We start from the raw sequence: 17555 nt of genomic DNA, 5'->3' as shown, positions 1-17555 counted from the left end.
GAGCTCGAATTGGTGAACCATAAGGATCTTTGGATCGAGATTGTCATTTCTTTTATTGTTTTCATTTGTTTTACTTGAATATAATCAGAGTCAAAAATTGTAAATCTGATTTCATTATAGATGAAAATTTAAAGAAAGAATTTTACTTGATACATGTTATAGACAGCTGGCAATTCAGGGTTTCATCATTTTTTTCATGTAACCAATCGCTGGTGTTGTAACCTGTCAATATAATCAATACAAAGGATGTTTGTTTTTCTTTTCTCTCTATTGGTGCAAACTATCTTATTTCATTTGTCAATCATTTAATCTAGTTTGTTAACTTCCAATCAGGATTCTGAAAGATAGCAACCATCGCTCCCAAAAAGGACTCCCAAGCTAAACCTGCCTGGTCTAGACCTACTTCAGTGTCTAGACTTGTTCGTCACTTTGATTCTCCTGTGTCATCCGCAGTACATTTACCTCCTTCACCAGAGTCTTCCGGTTCCTTTGAAGTGAACCAGATGACTGACTCGACTGACCTTCTGCTCAGTATGCAAGAGATGATGAAGAATCTCACCCGAGACATGGCGGGGATGAAAGAGGAGATGGCATGTATGAAGACCCAGATAAGTGATAAGACTTCCACCTCTAGACCGGTACTTCAGCATACTCGTGCTGCATCTCCGGAAGCGCGTAGACCTGATATCTCGCCCTTTGAGGCTGATATAGATGATGCCCAATACGCCGCAGAGTATTGCGCTCCAGGGGTTGATAGAGAAAAAGAAAAATTTGAAAAATTTGAAAAAGAGATGTCTGAGAAATTCAGTAAGATGGCTCATGACATGGAGCAAATGAAGGTGCAGGGGCCAAAGAAATTTGATGTCTCCGAATTAATACTGTCTTCAACAGTATCTCTGCCGCCCAACTTCAAAGCTCCTGATTATGATAAATATGACGGAACCGGGTGCCCGCGTAACCACATGAGGTGGTTTATCATTTTATCCCAGCAGTACGGTTTGAGCCGTGAGCAAATGGGCCAGTTGTTCCCGATTTCTCTGACAGGAATCGCAAAGAAGTGGTTCTTAAGGTTGAAACCTGAAGAAGTGAGAACCCTAGAGGACATTTCTGAGAAATTGATAGAGCAGTTCTCGATGGAAGAAGGTATTGAGGTCACAAAGAGGGACCTAAAGCAGTTGAAGCAAGGTCCTCAAGAGACCTTTACTTTCTTTATCAGGCGTTGGAGACGCAAATCTGCTCAGCTGAGCCAGAGAATGTCTGAAACAGAACAGATAAAGCTGGTTCTGAAAAGTTTGTCTCCTCAGTACTTTCATTTTCTTGCTCCTCAGCATTATCCGAGTTTTGATCATCTGATCAAGACTGGTACTCAGACGGAAGATGCCATAGCAAAGGGTCTGAGAGCAAAAGTTTCTACAGAGATTCGAGAAGGGAAAAGACCTATGGTCCAGCCCAAGGAAGTTCATGCTGTCAGTTATACCAGGCCTGTGGCCAAGGTTGTTACAGAAGCTGCCAGAGCACCCAGGAGAGGTGCATTTGACAGGAAATTTGATCCTCTTCCATATCCTATAATAATGATATTCAAAAGGCTTATGAAAGACAGGAAGATCCGGCTCCCAGATATCAAACCTCCACCCAATCCTTTGCCCGCATTCTGGAAGATGGACCAATATTGTGAATATCATAGAGGTCCAGGGCATTTGACTGAGAATTGTTTGGCCTTGAAGCATGCCATTCAAAATATGATTGACAAAAATGAATTGGCAGTGGAGAGACCAAACGTCACTCAAAACCCACTTCCCAACCATCATGCCATGCCTCCTTCTACTACCAATGCCATCTTTACTGATGAGCCTTCGCTTGATCCTTCAACTCTCATTTGTACCATTACCCCAGAAAAAGCCTATGTCATGACGTTTGATGATGGGGAGCTGGAAGCAGTGGAAAGGAGGGAACCATATGTAATTTCATTTGACGACGATGAATTGGCTGAATCGTCTTCGTCTCAGTCTAGTGTATTTCAGACTGATAATGCAGGAAGAGTAAAGAAAACTCCTTATGTCTTAAGGGCTGAGGACTTTGAAGAAGATGAGTTATTGTTGTTAGATAACCATTGTGACGAGATGCGTCACATGACCCGTGGTGGGCGTATATTCAAGCCTCAAGAATTATGTGTTGAAAATCCTGCAGAATATGCGCGAAACGCTGAGAACCAGAATAAGGTCAGTAAGGTCAGCGCCGATGAAGAAGAAGAGAGCTTGTTGAAACAGCTGAAAAAGACTCAGGCCAATATTTCCGTATGGGGTTTACTCATGGCCTCGTCCAAGCACAGAAAATTAGTCCTTCAAGAGCTTAATTCAGCACAGATTTCAGTTGACACTACTCCTGATGAATTGGTGAGCTTGGTTGCCATGACAAGGGTATCTAAGACCTTGTCTTTTACTGATGATGATTTGCCTTCTGAGGGCCGAGACCACACCAAATCTTTGAAAATCACAGTTGTCTGTAACAAGAAGAGAGTACCAGAGGTGTTGGTTGACAATGGCTCTGCTCTGAATGTCTGCCCGCTGAGTACAGCTACAACTCTTGGGTTTGGTCCCGCAGACTTCATCCCATCTGAACAGGGTATTCTGGCGTACGATGGTACTCGCCGAGATGTTATCGGAACCCTGGTAACTGAAATTCAAATCGGAGGAGAAGACTTTGAAATAGAATTTCAAGTTTTGGACATCAAAGCCTCATTTTTGCTATTACTTGGGCGCCCTTGGTTGCACAAGTTCGGGGTTGTTCCATCCTCTCTTCACCAAAAACTGAAATTTCTTCGTAAAAACGGAGTAGTAACAGTAAAGGGAGACCCGGACCTTGAAGTAGGGTTGATTACTCAGGACCTATCTATGGAGAAAGCTGAGGATATTAGTTTGACTGGGTTCTCACTAGAGGTGAGTGTCATCACCTTCAAGGAGGCTATGAATGAAGAAATTTGTTTCCTAACCAGCACAAACTCGAATGTTGTTCGGATGGTTCGCCGACAGGGATACATGCCAGGTGCAGGGCTGGGGAAATACCATCAGGGTTTGACTGAATTCCCTGAGTTCGAATCCTTCAATGGTCTGTTTGGGCTAGGGTACAAGCCCTCCAAGAAGGAAGTTAAAGAAATGAAATTGCTGATGAGGAAATGGGCTGAATGTCGCCGAAGAGGGTTAGAATTACCAATGGCGCCAATTAATTTGACAATGAACGGCCGGTTTAGAAAAGAGGGTGCTGATGTCCCTTTCTGTGGCTTTGCCGAGACTTGGCTGGATAAGAGTTCAGGACAACGGTTGCCAGGCTTTGAAATTTTCTTCGATTTGCAGTTAGAAGACAAGCAGACTAGTCTACAGATTTCAGAAGTTGAGTCAGAAGCTGATTGGGCAGAATATGTAGAGCCGAGCCTTCTGAGTTCACTGTTTCTCGAAGATTCACAAACTATTGCCGTAATTGATCGAAGAGCTGTAATTCTGAATCCTACTCATTTAATCACCCCGGCAGAGGAACCGTTGACTAACTGGACCTTTCAGGTCATACCTCAGGTTACTTACTTAAACAGTCGTGTCCCTTCAAAAAAGTCGGTTGTCCGTAAGTCCATGTCAGTCTTTAAGTCTGATTCAGAGTCTGTTTATTCTAACGATTCTTTTGATGCAGGTACTATAAAGGTCGAGTCTTCCGAGGTCGATGTTGATTCTCCTTCTTCTAATGAGGTTGAATCAGATGCTGAGTCAGATATTCTTTTAATGCATAGTTCAGAGTTAATTGACACAAATGTCAATCTATACGTTGAGTCTGTAAATTTGTTTCAAGAGTCCATTGTAAAGCCCGATGTGGGTAATTCTTCATTCGATGTACTTGATTCAACATTTAATGAAATACAGCATTCTTCTTCTGTGTACATTCCTGCCTCTACTTTTACTTCTAATGTTTCTGCTTCAGAATCTGATAATCTTAATAATAATAATCAAGACTCCCCCTCTGATGAGGATGCCGACGACACTCCCCCTGAAATCAAATACATGATTCAACAGGATGAGAGTCGCCGAGCAAAACCACTCGAAGAGGAAATTGAAACTGTGAATATAGGTGATGAAACCTTGATTCGGGAGATTCGAATTGGCAAAATTTTATCTCCTGAAGAACGTGAGGAATTAATCACCTTGCTCAAAGAGTTCAAGGAAGTTTTTGCTTGGTCATATGATGACATGCCAGGATTAAGTGAAGAAATTGTTCAGCATCGCTTACCCTTAATCCCTGGTATTAAGCCAAAGAAGCAAAAACTCCGAAAACTCAAAACTGAATGGGAGTTGAAGGTTTATGAAGAAGTAAAGAAACTGTTAGAAGTAAAATTCATTCAAGTGGTTGAATACCCAGAATGGCTTGCGAACATCGTACCGGTGCCCAAAAAGGACGGAAAAGTTCGAATGTGTGTCGATTTTCGAGACTTGAACAAGGCAAGTCCTAAAGATGACTTCCCTCTTCCAAACATTGATCTCCTGGTTGATAATACAGCTGGTCATGCTCTTCTATCCTTTATGGATGGATTCTCAGGCTACAATCAGATTAAGATGGCGCCCGAGGACATGATGAAGACAGCGTTCATTACTCAGTGGGGTACCTACTGCTACAGGGTGATGCCGTTTGGTCTGAAAAATGCTGGTGCTACATATCAGAGGGCTGCTACAACTCTTTTACATGATATGATCCATAAAGAGGTCGAGGTATATGTCGATGACATGATTGTAAAAGGCAAGACTCGACCTGAGCACACTGTTGCCCTGAGAAAGTTCTTTGAGCGAATCAGGAAATATCAGCTTCGCCTAAATCCGAATAAGTGCGTCTTTGGTGTTACATCAGGAAAGCTCTTAGGGTTTATGGTCAGTGAAAGAGGGATCGAAGTAGACCCGCAAAAGATTAAGGCGATTCAAGAAATGCAGCCGCCAAAGACAGAAAGGCAGATCCGAGGTTTCCTTGGCAAAGTTCAGTATCTGAGACGGTTCATATCACATCTGACGATGACGTGTGAACCCATTTTCAAGCTTCTGAAGAAGAATTCCTCGAAGAAATGGAATGAAGAGTGTCAGGAGGCTTTTGAAAAGGTTAAGCAGTGTCTATCCTTGCCACCTGTTCTATCACCTGTCATTCCAGGCCAGCCGTTGTTGTTGTACTTGTCTATCACAGATACAGCGATGGGTTGCATGCTTGCTCAACAAGATTCAGAGTCTAAAAGGGAGAAGCCCATTTACTATATCAGTAAGAAGATGCTGGAGTACGAGTTAAAGTACACAGTTTTAGAAAAGACATGTCTAGCATTAGTTTGGGCTACCCAGAGGCTTAGACATTATTTGCTTTCGAGCAAGATCTTTTTGCTTTCACGGATGGATCCGTTAAAATATTTGTTTGAAAAGCCGGCCCTTACAGGAAGAACAGCAAGATGGTTGTTGTTATTGTCTGAGTTTGACATCACTTATGTCACTCAGAAATCAATTAAAGGGCGTGTTGTTGCTGAACAGTTGGCCGATGCACCCGTTGAAGAAAATGCTTTTCTGAAGGCAGAATTTTCGGACGAAGAGATCATGGATATTGAAGAAGAAGCTTCGGGTACTAAGTGGCTTATGTACTTTGATGGAGCTGTAAACAGTCGAGGACAAGGAGTAGGAGCTGTGCTTATATCCCCTCGAAAGGAGTATATTCCTGTTTCTATCAAGCTGCAATTTGAGTGCACAAACAATATGGCAGAATATGAAGCTTGCATTGCCGGGTTAGAGGCAGCCTTATCTTTGGAAATTCAGGATATTGATGTGTTTGGGGATTCTATCTTGATCATTTGCCAGATTAATGGGCAATGGAAAACTCGAGAAGATAAATTAATCCCTTATAACACTTATTTGGAATCTTTGGTCAGAAAGTTCAAGAACATTACGTTCACTCACTTGTCAAGGACCAGAAATCATTTTGCTGACGCTTTGGCTACTTTGGCCTCGATGTTAGACATTTCTATATCAATGGAGGTTCAGCCGCTAGTTGTCAGACTTCAGTGGGCCCCTTCGCATGTGAATGCAATAGAGATTTTAGCCAGGTGTCCAGATGGGAAGCCATGGTATATAGATATCAAGAATTTTATTGCTGGTAAAGGGCATCCTTTAGAAGCTTCAAGTAAAGAGAGGAAGACTCTTCAGAAGTTGGCTGCCAACTTCGTTATTTGTGGTGAAGAGCTGTACAGAAGGTCATTTGATAGCATACAGCTTCTCTGTGTTGATGAAGACAAAGCCGCAGAGCTTATTGAGCAGACCCACGAAGGAGTTTGTGGACCTCATATGAATGGCAAGATGTTGTCTCGAAAGATTTTGAGACTTGGATTTTATTGGCCCACAATGGAAGCAGACTGCTTCGCATTTGTGAAGAAATGCCATAAATGTCAAGTCTATGCAAATCTTATTCATGTTCCTCCTTCGGAGTTACACTCTATGACTTCTCCATGGCCGTTTTCAGTGTGGGGAATTGATATAATTGGGAAGGTTTATCCGAAATCTTCGAGCGGACATGAGTATATTCTGGTCGCCATTGATTATTTTACGAAATGGATTGAAGCCGCTTCGTATGCTTCCATAACGTCGAATACAGTTGCGAAGTTCATTCGTGCCAACATTATTTGCAGATATGGAGTGCCTCATGAGCTGATTTCAGATAATGGGTCGCATTTCAAGAAAGAGGTGTTACACTTATGTGAAGAATTTAAAATAAGACATCACAAGTCATCTCCTTACAGACCTCAAACAAACGGGGCTGTAGAGGCGGCAAATAAGAATGTTAAAGTCATTATTAGCAAGATGACTGAGACTTATAAGGACTGGTCGAATAAACTTCCATATGCCTTATGGGCTTATCGGACATCGATCAGATCTTCAACAGGTGTAACTCCATATTCTTTGGTGTACGGAATGGAGGCAGTCCTCCCCGTTGAGGTAAGGATTCCCTCTTTGAGAGTGATGATGGAAGCTGACTTGCCAGAGTCTGATTGGGCTAGAGCCAGACATGATGAGCTGCATATGATAGACGAGAAGAGGTTGAGAGCTTTGTACCATATCCAGGGATATCAGAGGCGAATCGAGAGAGCTTTCAACAAGAAAGTTCGTGTTCGAGATCTGAAGCCTGGAGATCTTGTTTTAAAGTCCTACAGGGCACCGGTATTTGATCCTCGAGGTAAATTCAGGCCAAACTGGTCTGGTCCTTACATCGTTGATGAAGTCTTGCCTGGAAAAGCCGTAAGACTCCTCAATGAAAATGGAGAAAAATTAAATGAACCTACAAACCTGGATCAGTTAAAAAAGTATTATGCTTAAATACACCAGGAGGCCGTCTTTGATTGACCTGAGCTTTGAGTCAACAGCCTAAATGTTTTAAACCGTTTTGCAAACCCTTTGGGCCTATAAAACAATTTGTTTCTTTGATGAACCCAAACTAGGGGCATTTTTTTTATATATATAAAAAAAAAGGAAAGAAAAGAAAGTAGTTTGAACTACGTTGTGACCTGATCCCTTTTTAAGGGTACGTAGGTAGCCTGATTAATTCGGGTTCGGTCACGTCTTTTGCAAAGCCAAATGGGGCGAACTACGCGGATCTGATTCCCATTTCTTCAGGGATACGTAGGAAGTCTGGAGGGTCCAGATTCGGTCCAGTAACATGCAAATACATTAGGGTTTAGCCTTTTTGAACCTAAGCCTACCTGAAAGTCCTTATGGTGTATTTAGGCCCAGGTTTGTAGAGAAACAGAAAAAAAAATAAAAATAAAAAAATGATGGAGTCTTAAGACCCGCTAAGCTGAAAACCCGAAAGGGCAGTTTAGGCAAAAATCAGGGCATTGGGCCTGCTGGATGGAAAATCTGCAAGGGCAGACAGTCCAGGCAAAAATTAAGGCACGCGGTCCGCTAAATCGAAAACCCAAAAGGGCGATTTGGTCATGGCAAGACTTCGCGAAGGACAGAGCTTTCTGAAAGCCGGTTGAACTTCTATTTTTCTCTTTGACTCTTCTTTAATGTCTGAGTAAGTGCCATCAGAGCTTCTTTTGCTACTCTTTGAGTCAGGAAATTGAAACTAAACAATCTGAAGGGATAATAACCATGACGGAGATCTTGAAAAGAGTTTGAAACATCTTAAAACATGGTATTTAAAAGACTCTAAGAGTGGTAGACCTTTAACCATTTTAAAATGTTTATCAGTTTAAGAAGCAGATTCAGTCCCTTTTGGAGTCTTGTTTAAAACTCGCCTAAGTCTTTGGTCATTGTCTATCAAAGTCAGTCTGTTGTCAAGTCAAAGTCACTTTCCAGAGTCCTGTTTAGTCAGTATTCCTCCCAAAGCCGGGGTGATAAAGACTCAGAGGCTCAGAAAGGCAGAGAATTTGTGGTTCCTGTGGATAATGTAAAGCAGAGCAGTGTTCAGATGTCGGCAAGCTTTCAGCTCAGTTCCGGTATCAGCAGATGGCAGAGATGAGGAAAATTTGAATAGAACAAGTTTCTTGTACCGGTGGAAGGCCTTGTAAACCCAAGTGTTTATCAGAAAATTTGTTGTAATCTCAAATATTCAGTAATAAAAGCCTTTGGCCCATTCCCTTTTTGTTGCTCTCTAATGAATTTTGTCATGGAAGTAATCATACTAGGGGCATCTTTTATGACTTATGTCATAAAAGATATCGAGTAATCATTGATACTTGAGATAAATATCTTTATAAAATAGAGACTAGAGAAGTTCGAACACTCTTTGTATTGAGCTTTTTAGTCAGGTTATTCTCCTTTGGAGTTAAAATTCCTGGAAAAATCTTTGTCTCGGAGGAGTTTAGAATTTACTCCAGCGATTTTTAAACTTCAATAGAATGCTTTGCGTCTTTGAAAAAGGTTTGACCTCCAAAAATTGTGTCAAGTTACTTGAGTCCGGTCTTTGATAAAAATCATGTATCTTAGTTACTCTTTGCGAAGAGATGACTGGTTTATCAATGAAATCATTAAGAGTTGATCTTTTCTTTCAGTCATTGTGAGTTTCTCAACTTCCTGCTGTCTTGAAGTTTTTTCTTAATAAAGATAGAAATGACCAGAATATGTGTTACACGATCTGGTCTTTTCTTCAAGTGTTTTGAAGAGTGTTTTAATAGAATAAGAAATTATCGGATTTAGTGTTGCACTATCTGATTGTTCCTTCAATCTGTTTTTGAAAAAAATTTACAAAGAAAAAAATTACCGAACTTGTGTTACACGGTTTTGTCATTTTTGAGAGGTTTTAGATAATGGAGGTTACTGAACCTGTGTTACACGGTTTGGTCTTTTTGAAAGAGATTTTTAACAGAAATGGAAAATACCGAACTTGCGTTACGCGGTTTGGTCTTTTTGAAAGATTTTAACAGAGTTTGAAATCACTGAACCTGTGTTACACGGTTTGGTCGTTTTGAAAGAATTTAATAGAATTGGAAATTACCGAACCTGTGTCACACGGTTTGGTCTTTTTGAAAAATTTTAATAAGGAAATATTTCCGATCCTGTGTTGCACGGATTGGTCTTTTCTTCTTTCTCCCGGGTATTTAGTACCCCGATGATTAGTATTGTAATGTCACGTAGTGACTTGCCTGATCATCGTTCCGCAATGTGCAGCTTCCTAACGTGTTAGGAGTCATGTGTATCTGCGAAGAGGTTTGTATGGGACTGTTTAGCAGGACATACGAATTTGGATTTATGTGGAACTGTTTAACAGAACCGCGTGATCCGGAGTGATTTGCTACCTTGAAAGAGAGGAGTCAGAGTTACTCGGGTAGTTAAACAGATTTATTTTCAGCAATGGTCTGTATATCTATCGCCTGGCTTGAGACTTAGTCTCGCCTCGGTATTAGAAATTTGAGTTTAGCTCAAATATTCGAGTACCTTATTAATTGGTCAAGTCTTAGACTGATCCGCATGATTTAAAAAAAAAAAAACTCTTTGAGTGTTTAGTTTTGAATTTGTTTTGGACGAATTTCAATACAGTGGTTTTTAGCTTATTTTGCATGTTTCTAAAAGGGAAAAAACTCTTTGAGTGATTGGATTTATGCTTGTCTTAGACGAGTTGCATTGTGGCTTCTAAAAAAAATGAAAACTCTTTGAGTGATTGAAATGATTTGTTTGTTTGTTTGGTTGGTGCTCTTTGAGCAACTGTTATGTTTACTTTGGCTTAGCCTGATAAAAAAAAAAAAAAAGTGTTTGTGTTTTGCAATCGTTCGTTGTTTTTTTGTTAACTAGTTTAGATAGTTGAGTCATGAGTATTAGGGAGAGACTATCTCTTTGAGATGTCTTAGTTGCCGAGTTAAGAGTCGAGGAGAGGCTATCTCCCTATTATTGGTAGAGTTTTATTTTTTTTTGAATATCGTTTTAAAACTGAAAACCCAAAAATTTGCTTTGTTTTCGGGTCAGTCAAAATGTGTCGTCTGTTCAGCTTTGCCATTCGCGTGTTACACGCGCTCTGCCAAAGAGGGGCATCTGTAGACACCCCATTTTGACCAGACCCAAATTCGTATCGATTGTGCGCAACCTCATCAAACCAGTGAATTCGGCCCCCAAATTGCACCCTAAGCTAGGTTAGGGTCTTCCATAGGTCCCCGTAAAATTTCATCGAGATCCGAGCACGTTTGATCAGTGAACGGATCGAGGCAGTGGTCGTAGTCCAAATCTGGAAGGGGGGCAAATTATCCGCACAGGGGGTGTCCTTTTGCAAAAATAGCCGAGATTTTCGCCTTTTGTCTAATAAGACAAAGCGGGCGGGGGGCAGCTAGCAGTTCGCGCGCTTTATCCGTATCTGGAGTGCCATTATCAACACAGCTTTTTAATATATATAAAAAAAATTCGGGGTTACTGTAGCAGAGGGGAAAAATCGCAGAGAGAGAAGGAGAAAGAGAGAGGGTTTTCTACTGGGTTTTATCTTCTCCGGCATATCTCTTGCCGGAATCCTGTCATCACTTCTCCTTTCCCATCGCCTCCGGTCTACCTCCTTCACCGGTAGATCTCTTGTCGGAATCCATCCAAATTCACCTTCTCCGGCATCTCCACCACCGATCCTCCTCCTCTGCAGATCCACCAGCTCCACCACCGATCCTCCTCCTCTGCAAATCCACCGATCCTCCTCCTCTGCAGATCCACCGGCTCCACCATCCAATCCTTCTTCTCCGGCCAGATCCGTAAGATTCCGGCAATCTCTCCGATTCTTCTCCGACAAGGATCCTTCTCCGGCAAGCTCTCCGATCATTGATCCACCTTCTTTGATCCTTTTCCGGCAACTTTTTCTGTTCCGATCACCTCTATTCTCCGATCATTTCTCCGGCTCAGGCTCCAACCGGTGGATTCTTCCATTTTCTTTCTTCCTTCATTTTCTTTTATTCATTATCACTTTTGTTTTCCTCTCTCTGTTATTACTAATCTTGAAACCATAGATCTGATCTTTGAAATATTAGCTTTAGATCATTTTCCACCTCAAATCCTAGGTCTAAACCTAAATCTGAGATCCTACCTAATTTTTTCTTCTCCGAGGGAATTCCGATCGATTCTCTGGTAGATCCGGATTCCGGCCATCATAACTCAATTCTCAGAGAGAGTGAAAGCTAGATCTGGAGATAAGCAGAAGGAGATCTGGAAAAAGAAATCAGATCTATGAAGAGGGAGGTCTAAACTTCTCGAATTCATGTAAAAAGGTGTGGATCTCCAATTTGGTTAATCTATCACATGGATCTGTCCTAGCTTCGAATAGTTTTAAAATTCTTTTCAAATTTAGATCATCAATTGTTCGTTTAAGTTCAGATCATTAGATTTTGAAGTAAAATCTTCTTATTAATTGTTTGTTTTTTATTATTTTTTTTTTTTATATACTGAATAAGACTCTGGAACCTGTTAGTATAGATATTTTTCGTATTTATTTTATTATTATTTTTACTTTACTTCAGGGCATTGGCATTTATATTCACTTGATTATATTGCTTCCCCTGTATCCAGACCAATATTACTTAAATAAGAATATTCATTTGGTCATCTGTGGGTCGCTATTAACTGGTAAAAAGAATTGGTTTAAATTTATTATGGTTAAGTGCATTTCATACATAGCCACTGTTGCTTAAATGTTTAATAGGTTTGTCCAATGTCATTGCTTTAGCTAATAAGATAGGCATTACTATGTTCAAAAATTGCTAAAGCCAAACAAGAAATGCTCCCAAATCTTTTAGAAAAGAGTCCAGTTGGAATTGTGTGGCCTAGACCCTGAATTAACCTCGCAGTGCTAACCTTTATTTGCAGTTGTCTGAACTCTGTACATCTGTACATTTGCTTAGAGCTCAGCCCGGATTAAAAAAAAAAAAAAAAGAAAGAAAAAAAAAAGAAAGTCAGGCTGGGAGTAGCAAATAGTTTTCCTATGGTCCAACTACTTTCATTTCATCCCAGAGATTTCAAGGAGTTCACATTGTAGGTTATTAGCATGGTTTAGTCAAAAGCAAATTTAACAAGGGCCAGGGATATTTTATATCATTTGTTGTCTTTGGCTAATACCATATGGAGATCTGAAGGATCTGGCTCTTGAAATTTTCTGGTGAAGCAAATCTAACAGCTGATATAGTATTTGGTTTTAAAAATCTATGGAGGGTTTGACGTTGCTCTCAGGGTCTTAATAGCAGTACACACACACACATTCTGCTGTCCTCTGTATATTAATAGTGGGTTAGTCAGGGTGATCCAGAATGCAATTTTGTTAGAAGTTTTATGGGTTCTGTTGCAAGCTAGTTAATAAGGTTGTTAATGAGGTATCTGAACATAACATCTATTCAAATTGCTCAAACAGGCTTATTGTTTCTAAAACAGGGAATTCTAGTAATGGTAATGATTCCAAGATGGCTACTGTACTATAAGCTTATGCATTTGATGGTTGTTATTTTAGTATTGGTCAAGAGCACAGGGCTATTACTTCATAGTTATAACATAATCACTTTTGCAATCATAATGGGATTTCGAATGATAAATGTCAGAATATTCTCTCCCTCATGATTAGGTTCAGAATTGGGATTATTTAAGATCTTGTTATTCAGGTAGAATTCTTAGATTTCAAATATTGATGTGTCCTATTTCTGAAATGCATGTTTAAAACAAAGAAAAAAGTACATCTGTACATTTGAAAATGGTAACAATGCCATAATGATTCGTAGGTTCACACACAGATTTTATATGGTTTGCATAAGACAGCAGTTCTACTTTGTTTTGGACACAAGTTTAGCCTATTTTCTACCCTGTTTTGGACACAAGTTTAGCCTATTTTCTGCACCATGTTTCTGCACATAATTTTTCCATGATTGGTACAGGTTTTAATTTATTTTCTACACAGAATTCAATTCACGCACACAAATCTATTTCTGTTTAGCACAGGTTCATGCATACAAATTTGTTCATGTTTAACACCGTATAGGCGCACAAATCTGTTGCTGTTTGGCCTAGTTCATGCACACAAATATGTCCTCAAATAGGCTCAATTCTCGTATAAATCTTATTCATTTTTTTTTTACCGATTTGATCTTCAAAACTGCCCTGTAATGAGTAGTTGCTATCTCATTAACTATGCGCTCTGTAGTAGTCATTTTGGCTTGGTGAAATAATATATGGTTGCTGTCCTTCAATGCATAATCGCTGTCTTGCAGTTTATAGGCTTTGTAATTGTAATTTAGTTAAGTTTTTTAGGCTACCCAGCGGCTGGTCTGGGCTAATTAATTTTATTTTAAATAAATTGTTTAATAGGAAGGAGGAAATCAGATGACTACTCTATTCGATATTTTCGACATGAGTACTGTCTGATTTCAAGGCGGTTTGTAGGAATATTATATGTGTATTGAAATCAGATGATTACTTTGGCATCATCTGATTTCGCTGAGTCCCCGTATTGGGGTTTGTGGTTGGCTTTGAAGTGTTTGAGTGTTTGATAGTGTTTTTACTTCATTAGGCTACATGCTATGATTGCTATTATTACAGGTTGTGTACTCTTTAGTTGTAAATCTTTCTTTGCTTAGTACTTGATTTGTTTATATAAGAATTGAATGGAAATTTGAGATTGCCTAGTAGCTCTTTTTCTGCTCTCTTGGTGGACTTTCCAAGTCTTTTAGACACCTTTAGATAGATCCTTTCCTTCGTTTAGAGGACCATTGTGGTCTCATTAGTAAGGTCCTTCATAAGGAGACGCGCTTCGTCTCGTTAGGCAGCTCCCATCGAGGAGCAAGCCTCGTTGCTTAGAGCCCGCCTTTTCCCATTGGAGGCATATAATGCCTCATTTAGGGAGCATCCATGGTTTGTCTCTTTTTTGAGCTAAAAGACATGTTATGTCTTATTTGTCCCCCTTTTTTAGAGTATGAGAAAGTCTCTGAATCGTTTATTTTTTTTTTTAGTGGCGGTATTAGAGAGTCTTTGACCCATTCTTCCTTTAAGTGTAGTATTAGAGAGCCTTTGGCTCACTCGTCCTTTAGGTAGCGCTGTTAGGGAGTCTTTGATTCATTCATCCTTTAGATGGTGTTATTAGAGTGCGCCGTTTGGTTTTGGAAGAACACCCTACTCGGCTTGGCTTCATACCCCTACCCTTATGGGTATTGGGTTGCACATTTGTTGCACCCTGATGGCTAGGTAGCTGTCCGGCCCGGTTGGGTGTTTTACCTTTGCCAAATGTGCACAAGGTCTCTTATTCCTTTTGCTTGTAAGTTTCTCCTTAGTCGATAGTCCATTCGCATAGGAGTCGGCTTTGATTAGAGAGTCTTTGACTCATTCATCCTTCAGATGGTGTTATTAGAGTGCGCCGTTTGGTTTTGGAAGAACACCCTACTCGGCTTGGCTTCATACCCCTACCCTTATGGGTATTGGGTTGCACATTTGTTGCACCCTGAGGGCTAGGTAGCTGTCCGGCCTGGCTGGATGTTTTTACCTTTGCCAAATATGCACAAGGTCTCTTATTCTTTTTGCTTGTGAGTCTCTCCTTATTCGGTAGTCCTTTCGCATAGGAGTCAACCCTTGATTAGAGAGTCTTTGACTCATTCGCCTTTTAGGTGGTGTTATTAGGAGAGTCTTTGACTCATTTGTCTTTAATGTAGTGTTATTAGAGAGTCTTTGACTCATTTATCCTTTAATTAGCATTAGTGGAGTCTTTGACTCGTGTTTCCATCTCTTAGAGAGTCTTTGACTCGTATATCCTTTAGTTGTTGTCAATGGAGTCCTTGACTCGTGTTTTCGTCTCTCTTAGAGAGTCTTTGAATCGTGTTTCCATTTCTTTTAGAAAATCTTTGGTCCATTTATTCCTTTGGTGTTGTTATTAGAGAGTCTTTGACTCATTTATCTCTTTCGCAGTTTTTCTAGAGAGTCTTCGACTCATTTGTTCTTTCAGTTGGATTTATTGGAGAGTCTTTGACTCGCCTTTCCTTTTGCAGTATCTTTAGAGAGTTTTTGACTTTTTTATCCTCTAGTTGCTTTTATTAGAGAGTCTTTGACTCGTTTGTTCTTGTTAAGGAGTCTTTGACTCATTTGTTCTTGTTAGGGAGTCTTTAACTCATTTGTCTTCTTCGGAGAGCTGTGCTCGCTTGTGATCTTAGATCATTCCTTCGCCTTTGGCGTTAGTTTACTTGGTTTAGGGGTTTCCCCTGTTGGCTCTAGGGTTTGGCCCTAGGGTTTTTTTTTTTGTATTTTCCCTTAGGTCTTTGACCAAAAGGGTGAAAAAACACTTTAAAACTTCAAAAGTATTGGAAAAAAGTTTTAAAATCCAAAAACATTAAATATTTTAAAACTCAAAAACATTAGAAATTAAATCAAAAACACTTGAAAAACCTTAAAAAGCCTAGAGTGTTAAATGTTTTAGAAATAGTCATTAGAAGAGTTCGTTTCGAACTACGTTGGCTTGATCCTCTTCCGAGGTACGTAGTGCAGCTTGGGATTTACATCCCAAGTCCAGCCAAACGTTTTTGTAAATAAATGTTTTAAACTTCCTTCAAAAACCTTTCTAATCTTGTTTTCAAAAGATCTTCCTCTAGAGTTAGGTGTTTCTCCTAGATAGAGAGTTTTAGAGTTAGGTTTTTCTTTTGCTAGGTTGCTTGATTGTTTGTTTGTTGTGTGCTTGTTTTAGAGTTAGGGGTTTGTCCTAGAGTTATAGGAGCGCCTCCGTCCGGTCAGTTGGCGATTCACATCGCCGATTGATGACTAGAGTAGGATACGCTAGTCCACCCTTGGTTTTCCTTAGGAAATACAGCCTAATTACACATAGGTTGTAGGAACCACCTGCATTAGCCTAGGGCTAATCTGCATTTAGTTAGGGCATATAGGGTGTCCTAAAATCCATAATTCACTGGAATTTAAATAATCGTACAATAAACTTTAATAATTGGTCCGGTCTTTTAGATCGAGTCTAGGATAGAGGTCTAGGTGTCTTAGGCATCCTAGCTTAGAATAGGTGCGAAGAACTACGTTGCCTTGATTCTCGTGGAGGCGGGGATACGTAGGCTTCTTCGGATGAATACCAGACCATCCGAGGACTCGGGCTAATAATTTAGAGTCTTAGGATTTATTATGTTGTTATTATATGTTTTGATGTGTTTTCTTACTTTCTCGTACTGATCCTATACCTTTTGCTGTGGCTTGCATGTGTTTGCACATCAGAACTTAGACACCCTTTAGGTTTGTCACTCATAACCTAGCTGTGCTTAGGTGGCACATTTTTCATTTTATTTTATGTGTTTATTATCTTTATCCTCAGGAAATGCATGTTTAGGTAGACGATTCCTGAGGATTGTTCCCATTTCAGATGATTTTTATCCAAACTTCTTTGGAGTTAATAATAAATGGCATAAGAGACCAAGTGCTTGCACTCGGACGAATCGGGGGTGCTCTCAGACCTTCCCCGTTCGTAACCAGGCACGAACCCATATATATTTCTGGTTATCCATTGCACAGAGGATTTGATTTTAGGGTTCCATGGCATATCCATGGATGGCGACTCTGAGTTTATTTCAGGTATGTCTCGGTTTCGAACCTCGGTTCCGGATCGAGACATATCTCTTTCTTTTATATCGCCACTCGTGCTATGCTATGAGGGTGGCATCCGTTTTGAGAGTTCCTTGGTAGAGCTCTCCTTCACACGTGGATGATCCGGATGGTGTGGGGATCCGTTCCCTCGCCGCCTATCTCGGATCGGGGTCCACAGTAACCAATAGGATCTTGCTTCAAGGGATAAAGAAAAGGCTGGATGAAAAGGCTGGCCGGTGGGCAGATGAGCTCTACCATGTTCTGTGGGCTTACCGCACCACTCCTCGCACGACGACTGGTGAATCACCATTCAACCTCTCTTTTGGAACTGAAGCCGTGATACCTGTTGATATAGGCACCCCATCTCCCAGAGTCATCAGTTTCCATGAGCAACTGAACAGCGACGGACTCCGCGCCAACCTCGACTTACTAGAAGAAATCCGGGAGGAATCTCGAATCCGGGTCGCCGCTTATAAGCAGAAGGTGTCGAATTATCACGAC

General features: G+C 40.4%; 1 protein-coding gene across 2 annotated transcripts; it reads left to right on the top strand.

Annotated features, from left to right (window-relative positions):
* The first annotated feature begins 292 nt into the window (after nt 1–292).
* LOC143845975 (uncharacterized) lies at nt 293–3941 on the top strand. 2 transcript variants are annotated; one of them, XM_077354377.1, is made up of 2 exons: nt 293–3554; nt 3679–3941. In XM_077354377.1, the coding sequence occupies exons 1-2, from the start codon at nt 504–506 to the stop codon at nt 3685–3687; spliced, it is 3060 nt and encodes a 1019-aa protein (XP_077210492.1). In that variant the 5' UTR covers nt 293–503; the 3' UTR covers nt 3688–3941. The 2 variants fall into 2 exon arrangements, with proteins under 2 accessions (XP_077210492.1, XP_077210491.1); XM_077354376.1 differs by having other exon boundaries at nt 293–3566.
* The last annotated feature ends 13614 nt before the right edge of the window (nt 3942–17555 follow it).

This window comes from Tasmannia lanceolata, unplaced genomic scaffold (genome assembly GCF_043159265.1).
Source record: "Tasmannia lanceolata isolate RefF3 unplaced genomic scaffold, GAP_Taslan_0.1 ptg000015l, whole genome shotgun sequence".
Classification (NCBI taxonomy): Eukaryota; Viridiplantae; Streptophyta; class Magnoliopsida; order Canellales; family Winteraceae; genus Tasmannia; species Tasmannia lanceolata.
Note: the sequence above shows the minus strand (reverse complement) of the source record. Positions and strands in the feature narration are given on the sequence as shown.

What these genes read in the sequence shown, in the direction of transcription:
- LOC143845975 (XM_077354376.1), top strand. Translation starts at nt 504, where the DNA reads ATGACTGACTCGACTGACCTTCTGCTCAGTATGCAAGAGATGATGAAG.